Raw genomic sequence first — 21,256 nt, 5'->3', positions numbered from 1 at the left:
GTGATGGAGGATCTCCACCATGGACTTGCAAGCTTTGCCCATACAAGCAAACTAGTGGAGCAAACAATGTAATCCATTGAGCTGAGCATTTGTATTTTAAATTTTTATTGATTTTAATTTTTCAAAGTTACTTAAATATTAGAATATGAAATACCAATTGCCACTTGTTCCATTTTAATATTTATGCATAATCAGGTTCGAGCTCATCTTCTACATGAGCCAAATTTAGAGATACAGTTTTGTCCGAATGTGACCTTGGAGAAGCAAAGGGAGCTTCGTGACTGTGTAGCAGATCAACAAGCTTATCTTGCATCTAGACCACGACGTGTTGAAGTTGACCCTGCAACTTTTGTGACACCATCCCCATCAGATGTATCTAGAGCAAGGTTAGTATCAGGAAGTGCTACCTTCACACCTACTGCAGGCATTGCATCGGCCATGGCATCAACAACGCCACATATTGCACGTAGACAAAGCACACTTGATGCTAGTTGGGATCCCAAGAAGAAGAAAGAGGTGGATACATCAGTGGCACGCTTTTTTTATCATGACCACATTCAATTTCGTGTAGCCAGGTCAGAGTATTTTAAATTGATGTGTAAGAAGATTGGTGAGGATGGCCTTTGTGTGTACCTCCATCATCAGAGACCTTACGCACCACTTTGCTCGACAAGGAAAAGCGCCTTGTTAAGCAAGTAGCAGTGACTAGAAAGAGCACATGGGCTGAAAATGGAGTTTCCTTGATTGCTAATGGTTGGAGTGATACACGCAAGCGATCCATTCATGGTATGGTTGCTTATTATCGTGGGGAAATGTATTTCATATCTTCACATGATGCATCAGGGACAGGAAAGCCAGCAGATGTACTTGCAGCAGAGTGGGTTACAGGTGTTGAGCTTATTGACCCAGAGCATGTTGTGGGATTTGTTGCAGATGGAGAGCCGGCAAATAGAGCAGCAGGTGCTATTATTCAGGGATATTATCCGCATATCACAGTTTCATATTGTATGGCTCATTGCTTGAACAACCTACTAAAGGATATTGGTAACCTGTCATGGATTGCACCTACCATAGAGCTAGGAGCTCAAATGGTTAGCTTTGTTTTGAATCACCAGTTTCTTCGCCATCACTTCTCTTTGCGGTCGAAGAAGATACTTTTAAAATACTCTGATACCAGATTTGCCTTTAACTTCTTGATGCTAGGTAGGTTAAGAGAATGCAATGGTGCCTTGAGGCAGTTATTTCTTAGTGATGAGTTTACCTCATCAACATTGGCAGATACTCCTAGAGGTATCTTATGTTGGAGAAAGCAAATAACTCCACTTTTTGGGATGATGTAAAGCAGATAGATGCTATGGTATCATCTATTGTACATTTATTGAGGGTTATGGATGCTATGAAACCTTGCATTGACAAGGTATATGAGGCTATGGATAGGCTGCATGAAAAGTTACAAGAGTTGGCACCAAATGATGAGGCGTATGAGGAGATACACCATTTAGTTGTGACAAGGTGGAACTCCTATAGCTCACCCATGCATGCAACTGCATTTGTTGTGGATCCTGAGTTCCAAAGCAAGGGTCAGGAGAATGACACTGAGGTTATGGATGCATGGAGACTTATATTGTCTCGTCTAGTGCCTGATCATGGCACTAGATGAAAGATCAGAGATCAGCTTTCATGTTATAGGATATTTTGGGGTTCTTTTGGTTGTAGGGATGCACAGGAGGATCGCTGTAAGATTGGGGCAGCTTTGTGGTGGGAGGACTATGGTTCGGATGGTACCGAGTTGCAGTAACTAGTCATCCGTATTTTGAGTTAGTCAGTTAGCTCCTCTTGTTTGGAGTAATTGTGGAGTACATACGCTCACATTGCTTCAAAGAAGAGGAACCGTCTTGGCGTGGAGAGGGCAAACGATCTAGTATTTGTTAGTGCTAATTTGAGGATGTTATGTAACAATATGACAACAAAGCCCGATCCATTCACAGAGTGGGAGATGTAGCAAGAAGAGGAGACACATGCTGATGTTGGGGGAGATGCAACAATTCATGATACACATGATGATGAGGTTGGCACTTTAGGAGTGGCTAGAGCAGTCTCAGATCATGATCATGATCTTTGATTTAGTTTACTTATCACGAGTCTCATGATACATGACACATTTACATTATATATGATATTATGATCATTGATGACAGTGTGACACTTGGGCTTTGACAGTTGTGCCATGCCGATATTATATTTGTGACACTTGGGCTTTGACAGTTGTGCCATGCCGATATTATATTTGTACTTGAGTCTTGCAGTCTTGTAGTTGCTCTTTGGGCTATTTTGGCATGCCGCATTTTGCTTCAGTCTAGAGATTAGACTTTATATTTGTAGTCTTTTTTGGGGCAATGAGCATGTTCTTTCAAAGATTAGACTTCAATTACATATTTGTAATCTTTTAAGTTTTTTGGCAATGGTACCATAGGCATGTTCTTTTAGCTTTAGACTTTAAAGTTTAGTTCATTGTTCATTGTTTTATCATTTTTAGCATATGTATTATGGATTTTATTATTTATAATTGAATAGCTTACTTGTTGAGCCTTGTAAGTTGCAATTCAATTTCTAATGAGTAGTTTTAGAATGATGCATGATATCTTAAAGTTAAAACTTAGAATGATTTGTCCTTGTGGATTACATACCTTGGTTTTAAGTTTTAACACTCCAGAGTCCACATGGATTATGAGTGAAATATTAATTTTTTTTCATGAATTTTAATTTTTTAAATGCCGTACTCGTTTCCACGTCCTCGTTTCCTAGGTTTGGTGTTCCCGTCCCTGTCCCCATTTCCCGTTCCCGTTCCTCGGTTCATGTTTCTATGCTAAAAACAGCTTTAGCCCTGTTGAATCCAAGTCTTGGAGCTTCCAATTTTTGGCATGCTTCGCGAGGTTGTTAAATCCTAATCATTCCCAAGTATATCTGCGCCATCTTTGACCATCAGATTGGCGTTAGGTACCATTAAATGTTACTTCTCTAGTATCACCAATTGACACTTATGGCCAAATGAATGACCTAGGCCAACAACTACTACCAGATACCACCAAGTATTTGTGCAGTATAATTTATAGCAATTTTTTTCTTTGACATCTTGCGATTTCCTCGGATCCCGGGCTCGTAAATTTACTCTAACCCTAGTTATATCTCATATGTGCAACATTTACTTAACCATGTGATTAAAAATTAATCCACATATTAAGTGAGGTTTCGAAAATACATGTCCTCATGACAGATATTGGTGAAAAATATGATTTCTACTAGCGTATACTAGGAGAGGAAAGGAATCCCATAAGCATGTGAGGGAAGAGGTGTAATCCAAAAAGTTGTATAATGGTATACTTGGCTCAAAGCTAAAGCAATGGAGGAGTGATGCTCAAAGTATTCTATGATTAACTCTTTGAATTTGTTGTGTTGAGTTCTAACTAGCTTGATCTAAAGTACTTCGTTTTGTGGATAGTCACCATACATGTGTGCTTCATTTTTTATCCACCATAGCTCATTAACTCTTCCTTTCCACTTTCAACACTTTTCTTAGAACCCTTCACCTACCATGTGGTATTAGAGCCTATTGTACCTTCTATATGTTGTGCTAAGAAATGCACTTAGCTCCTTAAATAACCCCAAAACATGCTTATTTTAGGCTTATTTTAGCCAAAACCCTAAAATGGAGAGCGGATTGAGAAAATTGAGTGGGAGAGGATTCAGAACCCTAATTTTCTATAAATAGGCAGCCAGCCCTCCACTCTTGTTCAATCTCGTTTTTGCAAATTTCAGGTGTTTCAGCATGTTGCCCACACCCCGTTCGCGGAGGACATCTCAACCGAAGCTGTCCATTGCTGTCTCCATCAGTTGGCGCCTAATTTTCAGCCCTCTTCACACAGTTTGGAGCTGATTTCAGTCAGGCGACTGCTATTCCTGTGCAGACCTGCTGCTGTACAGCTTGCCACATCATCATAGTCTTGTTGCCTGCGTTTTTAGTCTTTCTCTCTCCTGCAAGCTCTGTTTTTAGTATTTCTCTCTTGCAGGCTCTGTTTTTAGTCTCTCTCTCTCCTCACTGTTGTCCGCATTAGATTTAGTTTCTCATTGCTGCGCTTGCTGGTGTTCGACATCCGAAGGCTGCCTTGTTGCGATTCGGGATCCGTTTGGAGTACGACACGCTCTCCAGCTCATTACCCGTGCCCTAATCCTTGAGATACAGGAGTTCGAGGTACAGTATTCATTCACTGCATAGTGTGTTTGCTGCATGAGCATCGTATTATTAGTAGTGATATCATTTCATTTATTAACTGTGTTCATTGTCTCTGAGTTACCCTAACCATAACTGTGTTCTTTTATCAGTCTGTGCTTTGTCGTACGGTTTCTATTTATGCTTCTGTGTTAGGGTATTTTCTTTACATGGTATTAGAGCCTGGTACTCTCTGAGAAATCTAGGCCTTTGATCTGAGAGCTCTTCGCAAGAAGTAAGAATAACAGTAGGTTCAAATGACTTCGAACACATCAACACCGATTCAGTCTCCAAAACAGCCTATGCCGAGAACCGAGCGAGAGTGGGCTGATCGGCTTGCTCCACAAAGTTTCGACACGGTGAAAGACACATCTGAGTACATGGAAGAAAAGATAGGCAAGCTGATCTCTGAAGAATATAAACTGATAATAGCCTATCGACGAAAGAAGATTGAGGAGCTCGACCAAAGGATTACCCTTCAAGAAAAGCTTTTGAATGGTATGCATGATTTTTACTCTTCAGATGTTGCGCGTAAGTCTGATGATGTTACAGGGCTGTCGAGACCTCCGTTAAGGATGCGCCCCCTCTTGGAGAGCAAGATCTGGAGTATTTTCCATTTTTTTAGACTTTTTCGTCTTCTCCGGTGCAAGGTACTTTTGATTTGTCTTTTGTGCCTTCTTCTTTTACTTCTTCTGTTTTGTAATATACTGGTAGAGATCATGTGGAAGAAAGAGTCCAATTTGTTGACTATGGAAAATGTTCTTTTGAGAACCAATTCTTGTATGTTAACACACGTCGAGGGGATTATAAGAAAAAGCCAAGTAACTCTTCTTCTGCCCTTCCTTCTTTTCCGTCTACTTCATATAATCAGAATGAATTTGGTGTTTCTTTCACTTCATTACATGGTGCATCATCATCTTTACAGTTTCATTTGCAGTCTTTAAATGATAAAAATGAATAAAAAGAATCTGCACCTTATACACCTCACTTTCAAAACCCACCCATCCCACCACATTCTTCTGCTACTTCACCACTTCCATTTACACCATTTAAATTTCCATTTCCATTTTAGACACCTCATGTCGCACCATAGATCACATTGGGGGGTTACGGAAACATAGGCACATCCTTTAGGACCTCATCCTTCCCTCAGCCGGGTGGTGTTCCACCTATCTCATATACACTTTCGGGATCATTGAAGCCTTGGTATTTCACTCAATCTCTCCTGAGTGTGGATCAGTTGCCTCCACAGTTTGTCTCCATGGCATTGCCTAGTGGACCACCTCTTCCCTCTCCCTCTTTGTCTTATCAGAGACACCCACCTTCACCATCTTTCCCACCATTATCTTACACCACCTATCCAATACCTCATGGTTCTAGCACATCTTCTACCAAGTATGCATTTAATGACAAGACTCGTTTTAATGGGTTAAATTTTACTGCTTGGTAGAATTTGACGAGACATGTCCTTGACTCACAGAACCTATGGGATCTTGTACAGGGGTTGGAACTCCAACTCGATCTCGCATTTGTTCCATACGAGGTAATCCGCTTATGGAAGGCTAGGAATGCCTCCGCTATTGTCGAGCTGATGCAGGGCTTATTGCTTGAGTTTCATTCTCAGCTCTAGCATTTTGACTTAGCGTTAGAGTAATGGGCACACTTGACTGATTGCTATGCGGCTTGGGATATGGCTTGGGATAGGACCCGTCGTATTAATCTTGACCATGAGCTTCAGCTTTTCAAAATCACTGACCGAGATTCAAGTTGACTGAGTATCGGCGTCTCCTCACTGAATTCTCCACTACAATGACTCCCAAGTCCTCTGACGATCAGGTCACATCGTTTCTAAATAAACTCCCAAAGAAATACTTTAATTTTGTGGAAGGAATAGTTTCAAAGTCTACCATGTCTACATTCTATGAATTTGAGTGTCAGCTGTTGCATTACGCACGGTGGTTCGATCAGTTTCATATGAATTTTCCTTTAGAGGGGGCTCTTCTTGCTCATTCTCAGAAAGGGCAACAAGGGAAGGGCAAACCAAAGCAAATCTCCTCTCAAAATCAAAATCAAACTCAAAAGCTAAATCAATCTAGGGATTCTCAAGGAAACTCCCAGTCACAACTTAAACCAGGGTGGCACAATGTATCTAAAAAGAATAGGTATTGTCATCATTGTCAAAAGGCTGGTCATTTTGACGACGAGTGTCGATCAAAGGTACGAGGCACAACACCAAAACCTAAGTCTTAGATCCCTGCCCCTCAGTCGGGCAACCCCTAGCAGGGGAGGTAAGGTGATGGCAAGGGGCAGTTTAAAGGTTAGACTCACACTGCTACTGCACAACCATCTCAGTTGACAACGTTCTCAACTCCAGAGGGCTTGTTTGATTGGTCTGCAGAGGCCCATATCGTCTCTGTAGAGACATCCAATGCGAGTTTCGTTTACATGTGTTAGTTGCCTCCTGATGAGGTTACTAGAGAGGCCCACTCATCACAGCCGAGCACTTCTGCTCCAGTTTGGATTGTGAACGGTGGAGCTACACATCACATGACTCCTATAGAGGAGATTTTTTGTACCCCAGCCCTTGTAGCCGGGCGGGTCCATGTAGGAAACAACTTCTCGGTCAAGATTCATGCTCAAGATTGCGTTAGTTTTGCCATTGACAAGGGTCCGGATCTGGCTTCGTTAGACAATGTATATCATGTCCCTTAGCTTGGGGTGAACTTGTTATCTGTTCAGAAGCTTTGCCGGTTGGGGTGAGCAGTTTTCTTTATAGCGACCACAGTCGAGATCCTTGACTCTTAGACTGGTTTAGTGATTGCTCACGGTGAGGTACAGCCTAATGGCCTATACCACATGATACAGTTTCTGATCGAGCCGATCGCCAAGGGCTCCGTGTTCCATAGCTTCCAGGCCTTAGCTACATCTCGGGAGTCTACGCACAATGAGCGTCTTTGGCATTTTTGCTTAGGGTATCTTGGTTATGACTCAATTTATGAGTTGTCACGCTGTGAGCTGGTTGAGGGCCTTCCACACTTGAAGCTAGCTCGAGATGTCTGTAAAGCCTGTTAGCTTGGGAAGCAGCACCGTACTTCATTTCCTTAGCAGTCTACACACAGAGCTGAGAAGCCTCTTAGATTGATTCACATTGATCTTTGTGGGCTGATATCCACTGCCGCTTTGAATGGTGCGCTGTATTTCTTTTTGATAGTGGATGATCATTCTCGATACATGTGGGTGTACTTCTTCAAGCATAAGTCAGATGCTTTTACATATTTTTCTGCTTGGGTACTGCTGGTTCATAACCAGACCAGTCGTCGTGTCGGGTGCATGAGGAGTAATAGTGGTGGGGAGTTTATCTCCCACGAGTTTTTTGAGTTTCTACAGAAGCATGGCATTTCTCGCCAGCTTATCTCTATCAACTCTCCCTCTCAAAATGGAGTTGTAGAGCGAAGGAACCGCATAGTCATGGAAATGGCACGCTCTATGCTGTTCGCAGCAGAGCTTCCTGAGTGCCTTTGGGTCAAGGCTGTTAACACTTCGGTGTACATCCTCAACGATGCCCGACTGCGGCTCTTCCTCAGAAGACCCCGTATGAGGTATTTTTTGGCTCTCGACCTGTTATTTTCCATTTCAGAGTCTTCGGGTGTTGTGCGTACACACACACACACCTGATGACAAGATAGGTAAGCTTACCACTTCGGATTAGACACAGCTAGTGGCCACGCCTCTTGATCCTACTGTCCACTTGTCGAAGGATACCCTTGGACAGCCCTTCGATGCACACACCTATTGTTCTGTCGTAGAAAAATTTCTTTGGTTAATTCTCACTAGGTCAGATTTAGCTTACTCAGTTAGCATACTCAGTCAGTATTTCACAGCACCTAGGATGTCACATTGGATTGCATGTCTTCGTGTGTTGCGTTAGTTGCGGTGTACTTTTTCTTATGGCTTGACATATGGTTCTGGTTTATGTTTGCAAGGGTACACTGATTCTGATTGGGCAGGAGATCTTGACACTCGGCGTTTTCATGGCGGCTACCTCTTTACCTTGGGTACGGCTCCCATTTCTTGGTCCCCAGCCATAAGTAAGAGACGGTGGTGGCTTCCACGGTCGAGGCCGAGTACCGGGCTCTCTTCGATAGCACCACCGAGGCCATCCATCTGAGGTGTTTACTGGCAGTGCTTCATTTTCCATGTGACTCTTGCACAGTTGTCTACTACAACAACCAAAGTGCCATTGCCCTTGCGGGCAATCTGATCATCACACCAGGGACATGGCATGTGGGAGTCCACTTTCACTTTTCCAGAGAGCAGGTTGAGCTAGGTACTATTCACCTAGAGTTTGTTCCTTCATCAGATAATTTTATAGATATCTTGACCAAAGCGGTCAATCGGCCAGTTCGTCAGTACCTGCTACCCAGGATCGACTTGGGTATACCCTCCTCATTTTATTGATTGATGAAGGTGAGTCTCTGACATTTAGAGAAGCACAGTCATGTGAAAACAAGAGAAAGTGGGAGTTTGCTGTGCAAGAAGAGATGAAGTCTCTGTATGTGAATAACACATGGGAGCTTGTACCTTTGCCCAAGGATAGGAAAGCTATCCCTAACAAATGGGTTTACAAGGTAAAATGTATTGATTTAGAGTTGGATCAGATGGATGTGAAGATTGCTTTTCTTCATGGTGACGTGGATGAAGAGCTGTAAATGAAACAGCCCGAAGGTTTTGCTATTCCAAGGGAAGAGTATTTGGTTTGTAAGTTGAAACATAGCTTATATAGATTGAAACAAGCCCCTAGACCGTAGTATAAAAAGTTTGATACCTTTATGCTCAACCATGGATTTAAACACAATCATGGAGATCACTGCTTATACACTAAAAAGGCTGATGATGGAGCCTTATTGTGTTGGTCTTATATGTGGATGACATGCTAATTGTAGGATAACATAAGAGTACTTTGAATGCTCTCAAAAGGCAACTGAGTTCAGCCTTCTCGATGAAATATGTGGGGGTAGTTGAACACATTTTGGGCATGTGCATTAAAAGAGATAGAGGGTAGCACTTGTTGTTTCTCTCACAGGACAAGTACATCAGCAAAGTTCTTAACATATTTAATATGGTTGATGCTAAGCCTCTTGGTATGCCTTTACCATAGTATACAAGGCTTAGCAAAGCTGATTGCCCAAAGGATGATGTAGCTGCTAGTGCTATGAAGGGCATACCTTATGTGTTAGCTTATGGTTTTTTGATGTATGCCATGGTTGCAACTTACCTTGATGTTGCTCATACAGTGGGAGTTGTTAGTAGATTCATGTCTAACCTTGACAACCCGCATTTTAAGTAGTGAAATGTATATTTAGATACTTAAAAGGTACACAAGAGAAGTGTATATGCTATGGAAATGTTATACTAGGGTTGTAGGAATTCTGTGATTTGGACATGGCCGGAGATCTTGACACTAGAAAATCTATTAGCGGGTATGTCTCTACTTTGGCTGGTGGGGCTATTTCTTGGTGTTCAAGATTGCAAAAAATTATGACATTGAGTACTAAAGAGGTTGAATATATTTCAGTCACAAAAGCTTCTAAGGAAGCTATTTGGCTTGGCCGTTTGGTCATGGATTTTGGTCTCCCTTTACGTACTCTAGTGCTTGGTTGTGATTGCCAGAGTGCTATATGTCTGGCTAAGAATGCCATGTTTCATGCATGTACCAAATACATAGATGTGTGGTATCACTTCATTCGACAGGTCTTGGATGATGGTCTTGTCACACTGACTAATATTAAAATCCAAGATAACCCTATAGATGTTCTCACTAGAGTTTTGCAAAGGCTCTAGGATGAGCATTGCATCTGATTAGTGGGAGTTGGCTAGCTTAAAGGAACCACTTCGGGCCTTTAAGTGGAAGGTTGTTGGGTGTAAAGTCCCTTCAGGTGTAAAGACCCTTAATCTCCATGTGTATAAACTTATATGGGTGTGAACACATCCTTATTTGTACCCTAACATATAAATACATTTTATTCTGTGTATCGTGACCTTTTTGTTATAGTCATCTTGGGATTCTCTCTCTCTCACTCTCAACACTGTTGCTACTCCGTTTCTGTCTCGCATTTCATTGTGCACTCATCTCAACATGGAACTTTGCAATGACGACTTTGCCTCATTTGTAGACCCCTTATTTTTTTGGTCTTCAAGCTTTTTGCACTTTAGCCAGTTCTTGTTTCTTGTTTCTTGTTCTTGAGCTGGGTGGGTGCAAGCTCATTTGCATCCATATCTTGGTTTCTTACAAGGATCTGGTTTGCTTCATTACTCCTATTTTTTTGCATGGTTGTGTATCTTAGAACGAGATTCTTTCCTTAGACCATGATTGAAGTCTCCCCAATGTTAAAGGAAAGTTCTTTGTGTGAGCTATGTTATGGAACAAAACTATCTTTCTTGATCTCTTCATATTTCCCTAGGGTAACCACTTGGCCTGAGAGAGAGAGAGAGAGAGAGAGAGAGAGAGAGAGAGAGAGAGAGAGAGAGATATGGCTGCTCCATGAATGGAGATCATCCATTCCAACTCGATTGTACCCACTTCATGATTTTTTAAATCTTGTCATTGTAAGCCTTGTGGCTTTTTGCTTGACTTTAACCAACTAGGAGGCCATTTGTAAATATTTCTATTCTTCAATTGAAAATATTGAGAGAGAGAGAGAGAGAGAGAGAGAGAGAGAGAGAGAGAGGCATCCCTTGGGGGTGATGTGCAGCTGAGAGTTTTGCTGAAATGAATATGTCAAGCTTGGTCATGCCATGCGTGCCTCAAAGTAGCCTAGATTATTATGCTCCTTGTGCTCATCTATTTCTTGCCATTGCTGCCTTGGACCAATGTTGCCTTGAAGAATCTTACTCCGCACTTCCATCTCATATTGTGGAAGAAAGATTTTGTGTAACTACATATATCTTGGATATCCTGGAGTCATGTTTGCACCTCAAAATCCATGGGAGGTGGGGCTCTTTTGGATGTGGAGACCCATATAATAGCCCTTCGTTGGTCCCTCTTTCAGGCAATGTGCATTTGCTTTATGGTTGATTAGCATTTTTAAACAGCCCCAAAACACGCTTAATTAATGAAAAACACAAATTTGGTGTGCGGTTTGATAGAGTTTCAATGGTCCCGCAAAACCCTAATTTTTTGGGGCACCCTTTAATATCTATAAATAGACAAGCTGCCTACCATTCAACCTTATCCTTTTGTGCAGGTTTCTCACTCTATTGTGCAGATTTCAGCCATCAGCCACCTACTATCTATTGTCCAGCCATCATTGATTGCAGTCCATCACTATCCAGTCCTAGGCGGCCTATTTTCAGCCATCGCCTTTGCTGTTTGGAGGTCTCCATCTGTTGCATTACCATAGCACTTGATTAGCTTGCGTTTTCAGCATCTTGTGCCAGGCGACAAGTTGCTACCATCTCTCCCACTAGGCGATTGTTGCAATACTTTCGTTTTTGCTGTCTAGCAGACTGTCTACATCAGTAAATACCTCTCCTATTGTTGCCTGAGTTCCTTGACACTCTAGTGATCAGGGTTTGGTGTTTTCCGCACTACGACTCTTCGATTGGTGGTTGTAGCACTTGGGATCCATCTCCAGTGGACGTCTTTCTCACTGACACTACATTGCTCTGTCCTTGGGCATTCTATACACTCTTACATTCATTTACAGCATTCATTCACTTCAGAGTTTCTTCTCTCTGTGTTTGTCTCTTTGTTTCAGTTTTGAGTTTTTGTGTTTTGCGTTTTGTGTTTAGGATTTGAGTTTTACTTGTCTTTACCTAAGTCTTTGTGTTTCAGTCTTGGTCATACATGCTGTGTTTCCTCAGTGCAAACCCTAGCATATCTTCACATGGTATTAAAGTTGGTGCTCTTCGAAAGAGTATCTTGCAATGATTGTGGAGACTGGTCTTGTGCGAGATTTGCAGAAGACTCAATTCGAACTCATAATGTCTTAGCACCTTTCTCTTCGGATTGTATGCTTCTCCATCATTGGAGGCTTTAAGAAGACATTATGGACTTGAGAAGGAGGAAAACACACCTTCACCTTTACCATCTTCTTCTTCTTCTTCTTGTTTTGGTCATTATAGATGAAGAGTTTAAGGAGTATTTGCACATCATGCTACTTTAGCTTGCACTTCTCCAACAAGTGTTACTACTTCGTCTGAACCGATTGGTGAGACTGGCCATCTCTCTGATCTTGGCATGTTTGGCGATCCATCTTTTTTATCTTCACCGAGCCTTATGTTAGGTTCGTATAACCCTTTTGAGTCGTATGAGCCAAAACCTTCTCTTGTTTCTCCTTTTGGTGTGCAAGAGCTAGATGGTTTTCAGTATGTTCATTTTAATAGAGGAGGCTCTCAAAGTAGATATCCTTCATTAGGTATGTCTCTACCATCTGTTTCATTTGAGTAAGTAAACCACACTTTTCAACTCTCTTCCATCTCATCACTATCTTCTTCACATTTAGATCTACTTATATCTTCATTTCAAAATCTTGGATTACATTTTACTTCCGCTCAAAGCACACTAGGTGTTGGATCTTCCGTCTTTGCTCCTAACATTTTCTCTTTCTCCATTCCACCTACCTACCCTCCATTCACTCCACCTCTTGGTGCATCATTAGGGGGAATGCCACCCTTTAACATTGTACCTTCCACATACCCCCACTTGACCACATCCTTTCACTTTGAGATGGTTGTGATGGGCATTTCCCTTACTACCCTTGGACACTTATAAACCCCCCACACAACCTTTTAGACACAAGGATATCCATCCTTTGCTAATGGATTATTGTCACACATCCCTTGGGTCACTCTTAGGGATTTCCATCCACTGCTCCCTATGTTCCTATCCCTCCACCTTAGACTCCATCTTTCTCTACCTCCCTCTTCTCTCTCTTCTCCATTTTTCTCCCTATCTTCTTTTCCCTTCTCTCTTCTAAGTTTTAAGTTCTCAACTTCTTACTTACTCTTGAGCCTTCTCCCTTCTCTCGAGTCTCTTTGCAGCAGCCACTCTTTTAGGCTTTCTTGAGTCATTTTTATTTCAGTTTTCAGCTTGAAATGGCTTCATCTTTTCGCCTCGCTTGTCTACCATTGGTCAAGGAAGAAGGTCCGATGATTGGTCATGGCGGAAAGAAGTAAGTGCTGATTTCCCATTGAGTGGTGGAGGATCTCGACCATGGGCTTGCAAGCTTTGCCCATACAAGTGAACTAATGGAGCAAACAAGGTAATTCATTGAACTAAGCATTTCTATTTCGAAGTTTTATTGATTTTAATTTTTCAAAGTTACTTAAATATTCGAATATGAAGTACCAATTGCCACTTGTTTTGTCTTATGAATAATTATGTTTGAGCATCTTCTACACGAGCGAAATTCAGAGGTACAGTTTTGTCCTAATGTGACCTTGGAGAAGCAAAGGGAGCTTCGTGACTGTGTAGGAGATCAATAAGCTTATCTTGTGTCTAGACTACAATTTGTTGCAGTTAACCTTGCAACTTTTGTGACACCATCCCCATTAGATGTGTCTAGATTAGGATCAATATCAAGAAGTGCTACCTCCACACCTATTGCAGGCATTGCATTGGCCATGGTATCAACAGTGCCTCATATTGCACCTAGACAGAGCACACTTGATGCTAGTTGGGATTCCAAGAAGAAGAAGAAGGTGGATATGTATATCAGCGGAATATTTTTTTCTATCATGAATACATTCAGTTTCGTGCAACCAGATCAAAGTATTTTAAATTGCTGTACAAGAAGATTGGTGAGTATGGCCCTTCGTATGTACCTCGGTCATCAGAGACTTTACACACCACTTTTCTCGACAAGAAAAACTCCTTGTTGAGCAAGTAATAGTGACTAGAAAGAGCATGCGGGCTAAAAATGGAGTTTCATTGATTGTTGATGGTTGGAGTGATACATGCAAGTGATCCATTCATGGAATGGTGTGGGAAAATGTATTTCATATCTTCACATGATGCATCAGGGATAGAAAAGTTATCAGATGTACTTGCAGCAGAGTGGATTACAGGTATTAAGCTTATTGGCCCAAAGCATGTTGTGGCATTTGTTGCAGATGGAGAGCCCACAAATAGGATAGTAGGTGCTATTGTTCAAGGGTATTATCCGCATATCATAGTTTCATTTTGTATGACTCATTGCTTGAATAACGTACTAAAGGTTATTGGTAACCTATCATGAATTGCACTTATCATAGAGCAAGGAGCTCAAATGGTTAGCTTTGTTTTGAATCACGAGTTTTTTTACCATCAGTTCTCTTTGCTGTTGAAGAAGACATACCTTGATACTAGATTTGCCTTTAACTTCTTGATGCTAGGTAAATTAAGAGAATGCAGTGGTGTCTTGAGACAATTATTTCTTAGTGATGAGTTCACCTCATCAGCATTGGTAGATAGTCCTATAGGTATCTTATGCTTGGAGAAAGCAGATAACTACGCTTTTTGGGATGATGTAAAGTGGATAGATGGTATGGTATTACCAATTGTGCATTTATTGAGGGTTATGGATGCTATACATCCTTGCATTGGCAAGATATATGAGGCTATGGATAGACTGAATGAAAAGTTGCAGGAGTTGGCACCAAATGATGAGGCATATGAGGAGATATGTCATTTAGTTGTGACGAGGTGGAACTCCTATAGCTCACCCATGCATGCATCTACATTTGTTGTGGATCTTGAGTTCTAGGGCAAAGGTCAAGAGAATGATTCTAAGGTTATGGATGTATGGAGACTTATATTGTCTCGTCTAGTACCTGATCATGACACTAGACAAAATATCAAAGACTAGCTTTCATGTTATAGGACCTTTCGGCGTTCTTTTGGTTGTGTGGATGCACAGGAGGATTGCTGTAAGATTGGGGCAGCTTGTGGTGGGAGGACTATGGTTCGGATGGTCCTGAGTTGTAGTAGCTAGCCATCTATATTTTGAGTTGGTCAGTTAGCTCCTCTTATTTGGAGCAATTATGGAGTACATACGCTCACATTGCTTCAAAGAAGAGGAGCCGTCTTTGTGTGGAGAGGACAAATGATCGGGTATTTGTTAGTACTAATTTGAGGATGTTATGTAATGGTATGATAACAAAGCCCGATCCATTCACAGAGTGTGAGATGAAGCAAGAAGAGGAGACACATGTTGATGTTGACGGAGATGCAGTAGTTCATGGTACACATGATAATGAGGTTGGCACTTGAGGAGTAGCTAGAGTAGCCTCAGATTATGATGATGATGATCTTTGATTTAGTTTTTTTATTATGAGTCTCATGGCACATGTATATTGTATATGATATTATGATCATTAATGACAATGTGATACTTGGGCCGTTGTGCCATACTGACATTATACTTGTGCTTGCAGTCTTGCAATTGCCCTTTGGGCTATTTTGGGATACTGCATTTTGCTTCATTCTAGAGATAAGACTTCATATTTGTAGTCTTTTTTGGAGCAATGAGCATATTCTTTCAGAGACTAGACTTCATATTTATAGTCTTTTAAGTTTTTTGGCAATGGACATGTTCTTTTAGCTTAGACTTTAAAGTTTAGTTCATTGTTCATTGTTTTATGGTATATATATTATGCACTTTATAATTGACTAGCTTGACTCTTGAGCCTTGTAAGTTGTAATTCAATTTGTAATGACTAGTTTTAGAATGATGCATGATATCTTTAAAGTTAAAACTTAAAATGAATTGTCCTTGTAAATTATATACCTTGGTTTTAACACTCCACATGGATTATGAGTGAAATATTAAAAAAAATTCATGAATTTTAAATTTTTAAATAACATTTCCGTTCTCGTTCCCACGTCCCCGTTTTCTAGGTCTGGCGTCCCTGTCACTGTCCCTGTTCCCTGTTTCATGTTTCTATGCCCATATCCAATCTGCCCTTGCCCATATTTAAATCTGCTATGCACACTTCTCGTATGTAAGGTGGGGACTTTGGGATTACTTTCCAAGTGTACTCCACTTCATCTCCCTATCCTTGCTATCCACCCTACCCCTATTACACACCTTCTCTATCTCTTAGCACTACCATTCCTGTTGTAATATCCAAGAATGTCTTCACGTATAAGACTCGTTTTAACGGGTTGAATTTCACCACTTGGTCAAACTTCATGCAACAAGTACTCAAATCTCAGGAACTTTGAAACCTCATTGTTGGTACTGAGCCTATGTTGGACCCTCAATTAGCTCACCTTGATCGCATCTGTCAATGGAGAGTGTGCAATGCCATAACCAATGTTGAGTTAATGTAGGGATTGCTTCGTGAGTTGTACTCTCAATTATAGCATTTTTCCCTTGTATCTGAGCATTGGAATCATCTCATTGACTACTATGTGACTCAAGATCGCACTCCACGTATCAATCTCAGTTCTCCATTAAGGAAGTAGATGATTGTAAAGTAAAGTTGGCTGAATATTGACGGTTACTCATCAAGTTTGCTACTATTGGCTCCCCAAAGTTAGATGACGATTAGATTACGTTCTTCTTGAACAAGTTGCTTGACAAATATTTTCATTTTATTCCTTTGGAGAATGTTTGTGGGGGGCCTCCCCCTTGTGTTGGCTCTTCACCTCGCTATAGTTGTCAGATATGAAAAGTATGGTATGATAAAATATGGTACTAAATGGTATCTTTGGTTTTTTAAAGGTATGGTAAGATAAAAGTATGTTACTCTATCCTAAAAGCAACTTAAAACTTGGTTCTTTTTGACAAAATAAGGTAGAGAAATTGTTTGTATCTCAAATAACCTAATCTCATGGTAGAATCATATTAGTATAAGGAGCATTTAGCTCATCTCGAAGTGCAGTTCGACTGGGAAAAGATGTATCCATTAAGTGGGTTTTTTATGGTACTAGTACATAAGGTGTGGTACCTAAAGTATGGTATAGTATGAACCTTTTTGTATGTGGTACTAGTGCAACTATGTTCACCACAAAGGTATTTCTAATGGAAATTGTTTCTTTTGTACCACTATGGTTGAGTCTTCCCATCATAGATTCATCTCTTGAGCAAGATTTGGGCACTTCTCTCCGACATTTGGCATGCTATGGTGGGGAGTAGGATGTGTCTTGATTGGGTATTTGGTAAAGCTAAATATACTGGTCTGCCACAACCTAATATGAAGATCTTGTTTCACATTTTCAGATTTTGGGGTTGCTGGCATATTGAGGTCAGTCGCAATGCCTTCATTTTTGATACTGCCTTGGGCATTCAGCATCATGTTGTGAAGCTTAAGGGACTTCTCTAGTGGCTGCTTGACCCTATACAGCATGCTGATATATTTTTCAAAGATGACTTAGTTTCTTGGCATTGGGCGGTATCCTTAGTGACCTTGCCCTGACCTTTGTATTCTTGTGCACTTTGTCTGTGATATAATACAATGTAACAACTCATTACGCGAGAGAGAGAGAGAGAGAGAGAGAGAGAGAGAGAGAGAGAGAGACGTACTTGGGAGGGGAGGTAATTTTAAGCTGCTAATGAAAAGCTGTACCATCTAAGGCTGTGTAGCATGAATATGTAGTGTTCTGATGTGTAGTACCATCCATACAGTTGCAGATTAACATTGGAATATATGATTAGGCCTGGGTCGTGCAAGGCAATTTCTTGTTGAAGTTGTCCATTTTTTTCTGTCAAATCATTCACCTTGGCTGGTTGACACTGCAGAAACTTCTGCCTGGAAAATATCAGTATAAATACATTGTAGACGGACAGTGGCTTCATTCTCCTGATAGACGAACTGTGTCTGATGGAAAGGGGGGCTTCAACAATGAAATTACTGTGGCAGGTCTGCCTTTGAGGTTTCCTTATAGTCTAGTAGTTCAACCATCAAAAATCTATGATGGCCTCTTTGAGCATTTTCCTGACTTCACTGCAGATAATTCGTCAGTTTCATCAACAGGCCTGCCAAAAGCCAAGGTAAACAAGGAAGTCAAAGATGGAGGTGCCAATGTGGAGTTGAAAGCTGAATCCAGCCAATCTGCAAAGGAAACTGAGACAAAGGCAGCGCCCAAACCAGCCCCTAAGGCTGCACCAGCCACAAAGGTAGCTGTAAAAAAGGTTGCAGAAAAGGATCTTCCAGCAGTCATGGTAGAAGTCATTCCTGCTCTAAAAGCTGCTCTTCAGAAAGAAGATGATGTCCTAAATATTGAAATAGGGTTCCAGGAAAACCAGGTAAATTTATTCTTAGAGCAGAGTGTTCCAATTTCACATAAACGTTTTTCCAACCTAACTGTATGTACATGCAGTTGGAAGGAAGCTTCACAAAAAACGGAATAATGTATACGTTTTGGGCCTTTTTCCCAGATGGGAAATTGCAGGGTAATAACTAGTTTCAGTTGTTGCTCTACAATTTCCAGCTTGAAAGCTCTCTGCTATCATTCTCTCTCTTTTCTGCTAATGTGATGTAGTACTCTTTGGATCAGGAACACGGGGTTTTTCTTTATCCTCACATGGAGCACCACCCAGCACTGTTGAACCATTTCTTATAGATGAGAAAAAGGTCACTTCTGAGTTGCTAGTCTTCTGGATCATGAAGCGGTTGCGTGCACAGAAATTGCTGGTCCTGAACTAGCGGTGGTGAAGCTCTGATTTGCAGCCAAGTCATTGTAAGTTAGAGCACAAGCTCTGCATGTATAGTATTCCCCCCACAATACCACAATGCCTTCCTTTTTCCTCCCTCTCTGGTTCCAAGAAGAAATCAGAAACAGATACTCTACAAAAAACTTACAAAGTCAATTTTCTAATTCAACCTCATTTGGTCCTTATTATTCCAAAGTTTGTCAACAGATTTTAGCCTGGTTGTGGAGGATCAAAATGTAAGACTAGTGAAGTTCTAAAATTTTAAGCCTTAGCTAAGCTAGCCAAAGATGGCCATATCGTATATCAGACAAGCTATCATTTATGTTGAGGATACCATTTTGATCGTTTCTGTAAAGACCGTCTCTTGTACCTTGATACTCCTTCCTCAACACATTATACAGAGGAGTCTTAGAATCTTGATGAAGTGGACAATGTTTATATTCTCTTTCTTGCTCTTACCAATTCATGACAAGCATGAGGCTACCATCCATGGCATCTTTGGATACACCTTTGAGACATCTTTCAAAATGTCAAGCCTTTCTCAAGAGAAAAAAACAGTGGACATAGATGTGGGTGCAATATGTTAGTAGACAAGGACACTTACCATAAAAGTGAAGTAATAAGTAAACAGATTTTTTTTTGATTGGTTGGACATGTAAAAAGTGCATCCTTGTCTATCACTGTGTAAAGTGGGTGGGGAAAACCCTTTGTTTAAATACCCAAGTACACAACACTCCATGTTCTCTCAAAAGGTGTAAAGAAAAGCCAACACCCAACCTCTAAATAAATGCTTTGATTAGTTAAGAACTTGTAAAGTTGGCATCCATCACTTTGGTATGTGGCCTTGACTAATTAGGTCATTCTAGGTGTTTTTCGTTTGTTGATTCGAGTAGGTGCATCTTCCTTCAACAAGGCTTTTTAAAATAAGAACAAATATTTCTATTTGCTATCAATGTGAAATTGGATTGAGGAAGAGTTTAAAAATTCATTATAAAATGCTTTGTTAAATATTACTTTAAAATTTACTTTAAATATGGGCATAATTACACACCTATTCAGTGTAAAGCGTATTTCTCTTAGACTCCTCTTCGTTGTCTCCTAAGTTGAGCCAAAATTGTGTTGTCGCTAGCACTTGATTTGATATTGGCTTTTATTGAAAAATATTGCTAAGAGTGTGGACATTGAAGCATGGGGTTTATAGAGGATCTTAGATAGTGGATAGGATCCTAAAACTAGGCACAACACTTTCAATTGCTAGGTATCCTTTAAAATGATAGTGGATAGGCACATGTCGTTGCAAAAATATGCAACAAGTAGTACAGTTTCAAGAGATGGACAAGGACAACGTAAGCAACATTTTAGTTGTATAATTCTCCAAACCAATGCTTTGAGTATTGTTGGATGGATTCTTACGTTATTATATATGGATATAGTCAAATGTCTATGTTGGTCAAAGTGTGTAATTGTTGGTCTCTATTATTATAACAATGTAGGTGGTCACAAACTTTTACGATCTCACACTATCATTGATATATACTTATAAAATAGACAACCACAATTCCAACATTTTTGTTGCTACATAAAATATTTCTTCTTGCACCAATCCCATTTAGACTATTTTAGTTTTATGCCACATAAGAGAATATGACATTAGTTGTTAGACATCTCTAAATATATTTCTTCTTGTGCTAATTCCACTTAGAGTACTTCATCTTTATACCACGTAAAAGGAACATGATAATATTATCTTAGATACCTCTAAGATACTATCATAATGGAAGTGTGGAAAAAAAGAGAGTGAAGGATGGTGTTAGTCAAAATGTGTAATTTGTCTCTCTCAGTCCTTTAAATGAAGGTTGGCTAAACTTGGAAAGCACACACTACATTTTGCACATAGTTGTAACAAATATAAATATTAGAACCCTATTCAAACTCTTTCTCATTGATTCCACTACAAACGGAAGCAAGTATTCATTTTGTTGCCATCAAATTGGACTCACAAAGAGACCATACAAGTTTCTTTTCACACACACACACACACACACACACACACACACACAATATGGTGGTACCTGATTGTAGTAGCAACATGGTCTTTGCCAAGAGAGGAGAAGTAGAGAATAGAATAGCTCATGTTTTAACTTTCCAATCTAGGTCACTAGCATTGCTATGGAAATAGCTTACTCGATTTAAGTTAGAGTGCACATGCAATCTTTATAGATAGTAACTGATTTTAAATTATGTTGGTCTCATAAGAGACCTTGCTAGCTATATCAAAATTTTTATCACGTGACCCCACGTTCTAGTTATCTTCCAAGGGGTGGGCTGCAAAGACCCCCCTTGTTATAGT

The 21,256-nt window shown here is 40.5% G+C and overlaps 1 protein-coding gene across 1 annotated transcript in view; it reads left to right on the top strand.

Annotated features, from left to right (window-relative positions):
• Positions 1–19,515, top strand: part of LOC148037067 (DUF2996 family protein) — a 28,582-nt gene extending 9,067 nt beyond the window's left edge. Inside the window, exons 3-6 of the mRNA XM_087676024.1 lie at positions 17,992–18,112; positions 18,203–18,498; positions 18,573–18,645; positions 18,750–19,515. Coding sequence (XP_087532150.1) covers positions 17,992–18,112; positions 18,203–18,498; positions 18,573–18,645; positions 18,750–18,898 — 639 coding nt within the window. The 3' untranslated portion in view covers positions 18,899–19,515. The remainder of the gene's footprint in view (positions 1–17,991; positions 18,113–18,202; positions 18,499–18,572; positions 18,646–18,749) is intronic.
• The last annotated feature ends 1,741 nt before the right edge of the window (positions 19,516–21,256 follow it).

This window comes from Lygodium microphyllum, chromosome 4, assembly GCF_053477565.2.
Source record: "Lygodium microphyllum isolate KBCC chromosome 4, Lygodium_microphyllum_v1.1.10, whole genome shotgun sequence".
In the NCBI taxonomy this organism is placed as follows: domain Eukaryota; kingdom Viridiplantae; phylum Streptophyta; class Polypodiopsida; order Schizaeales; family Lygodiaceae; genus Lygodium; species Lygodium microphyllum.
This window is presented reverse-complemented; position numbering and strand designations above follow the sequence as displayed.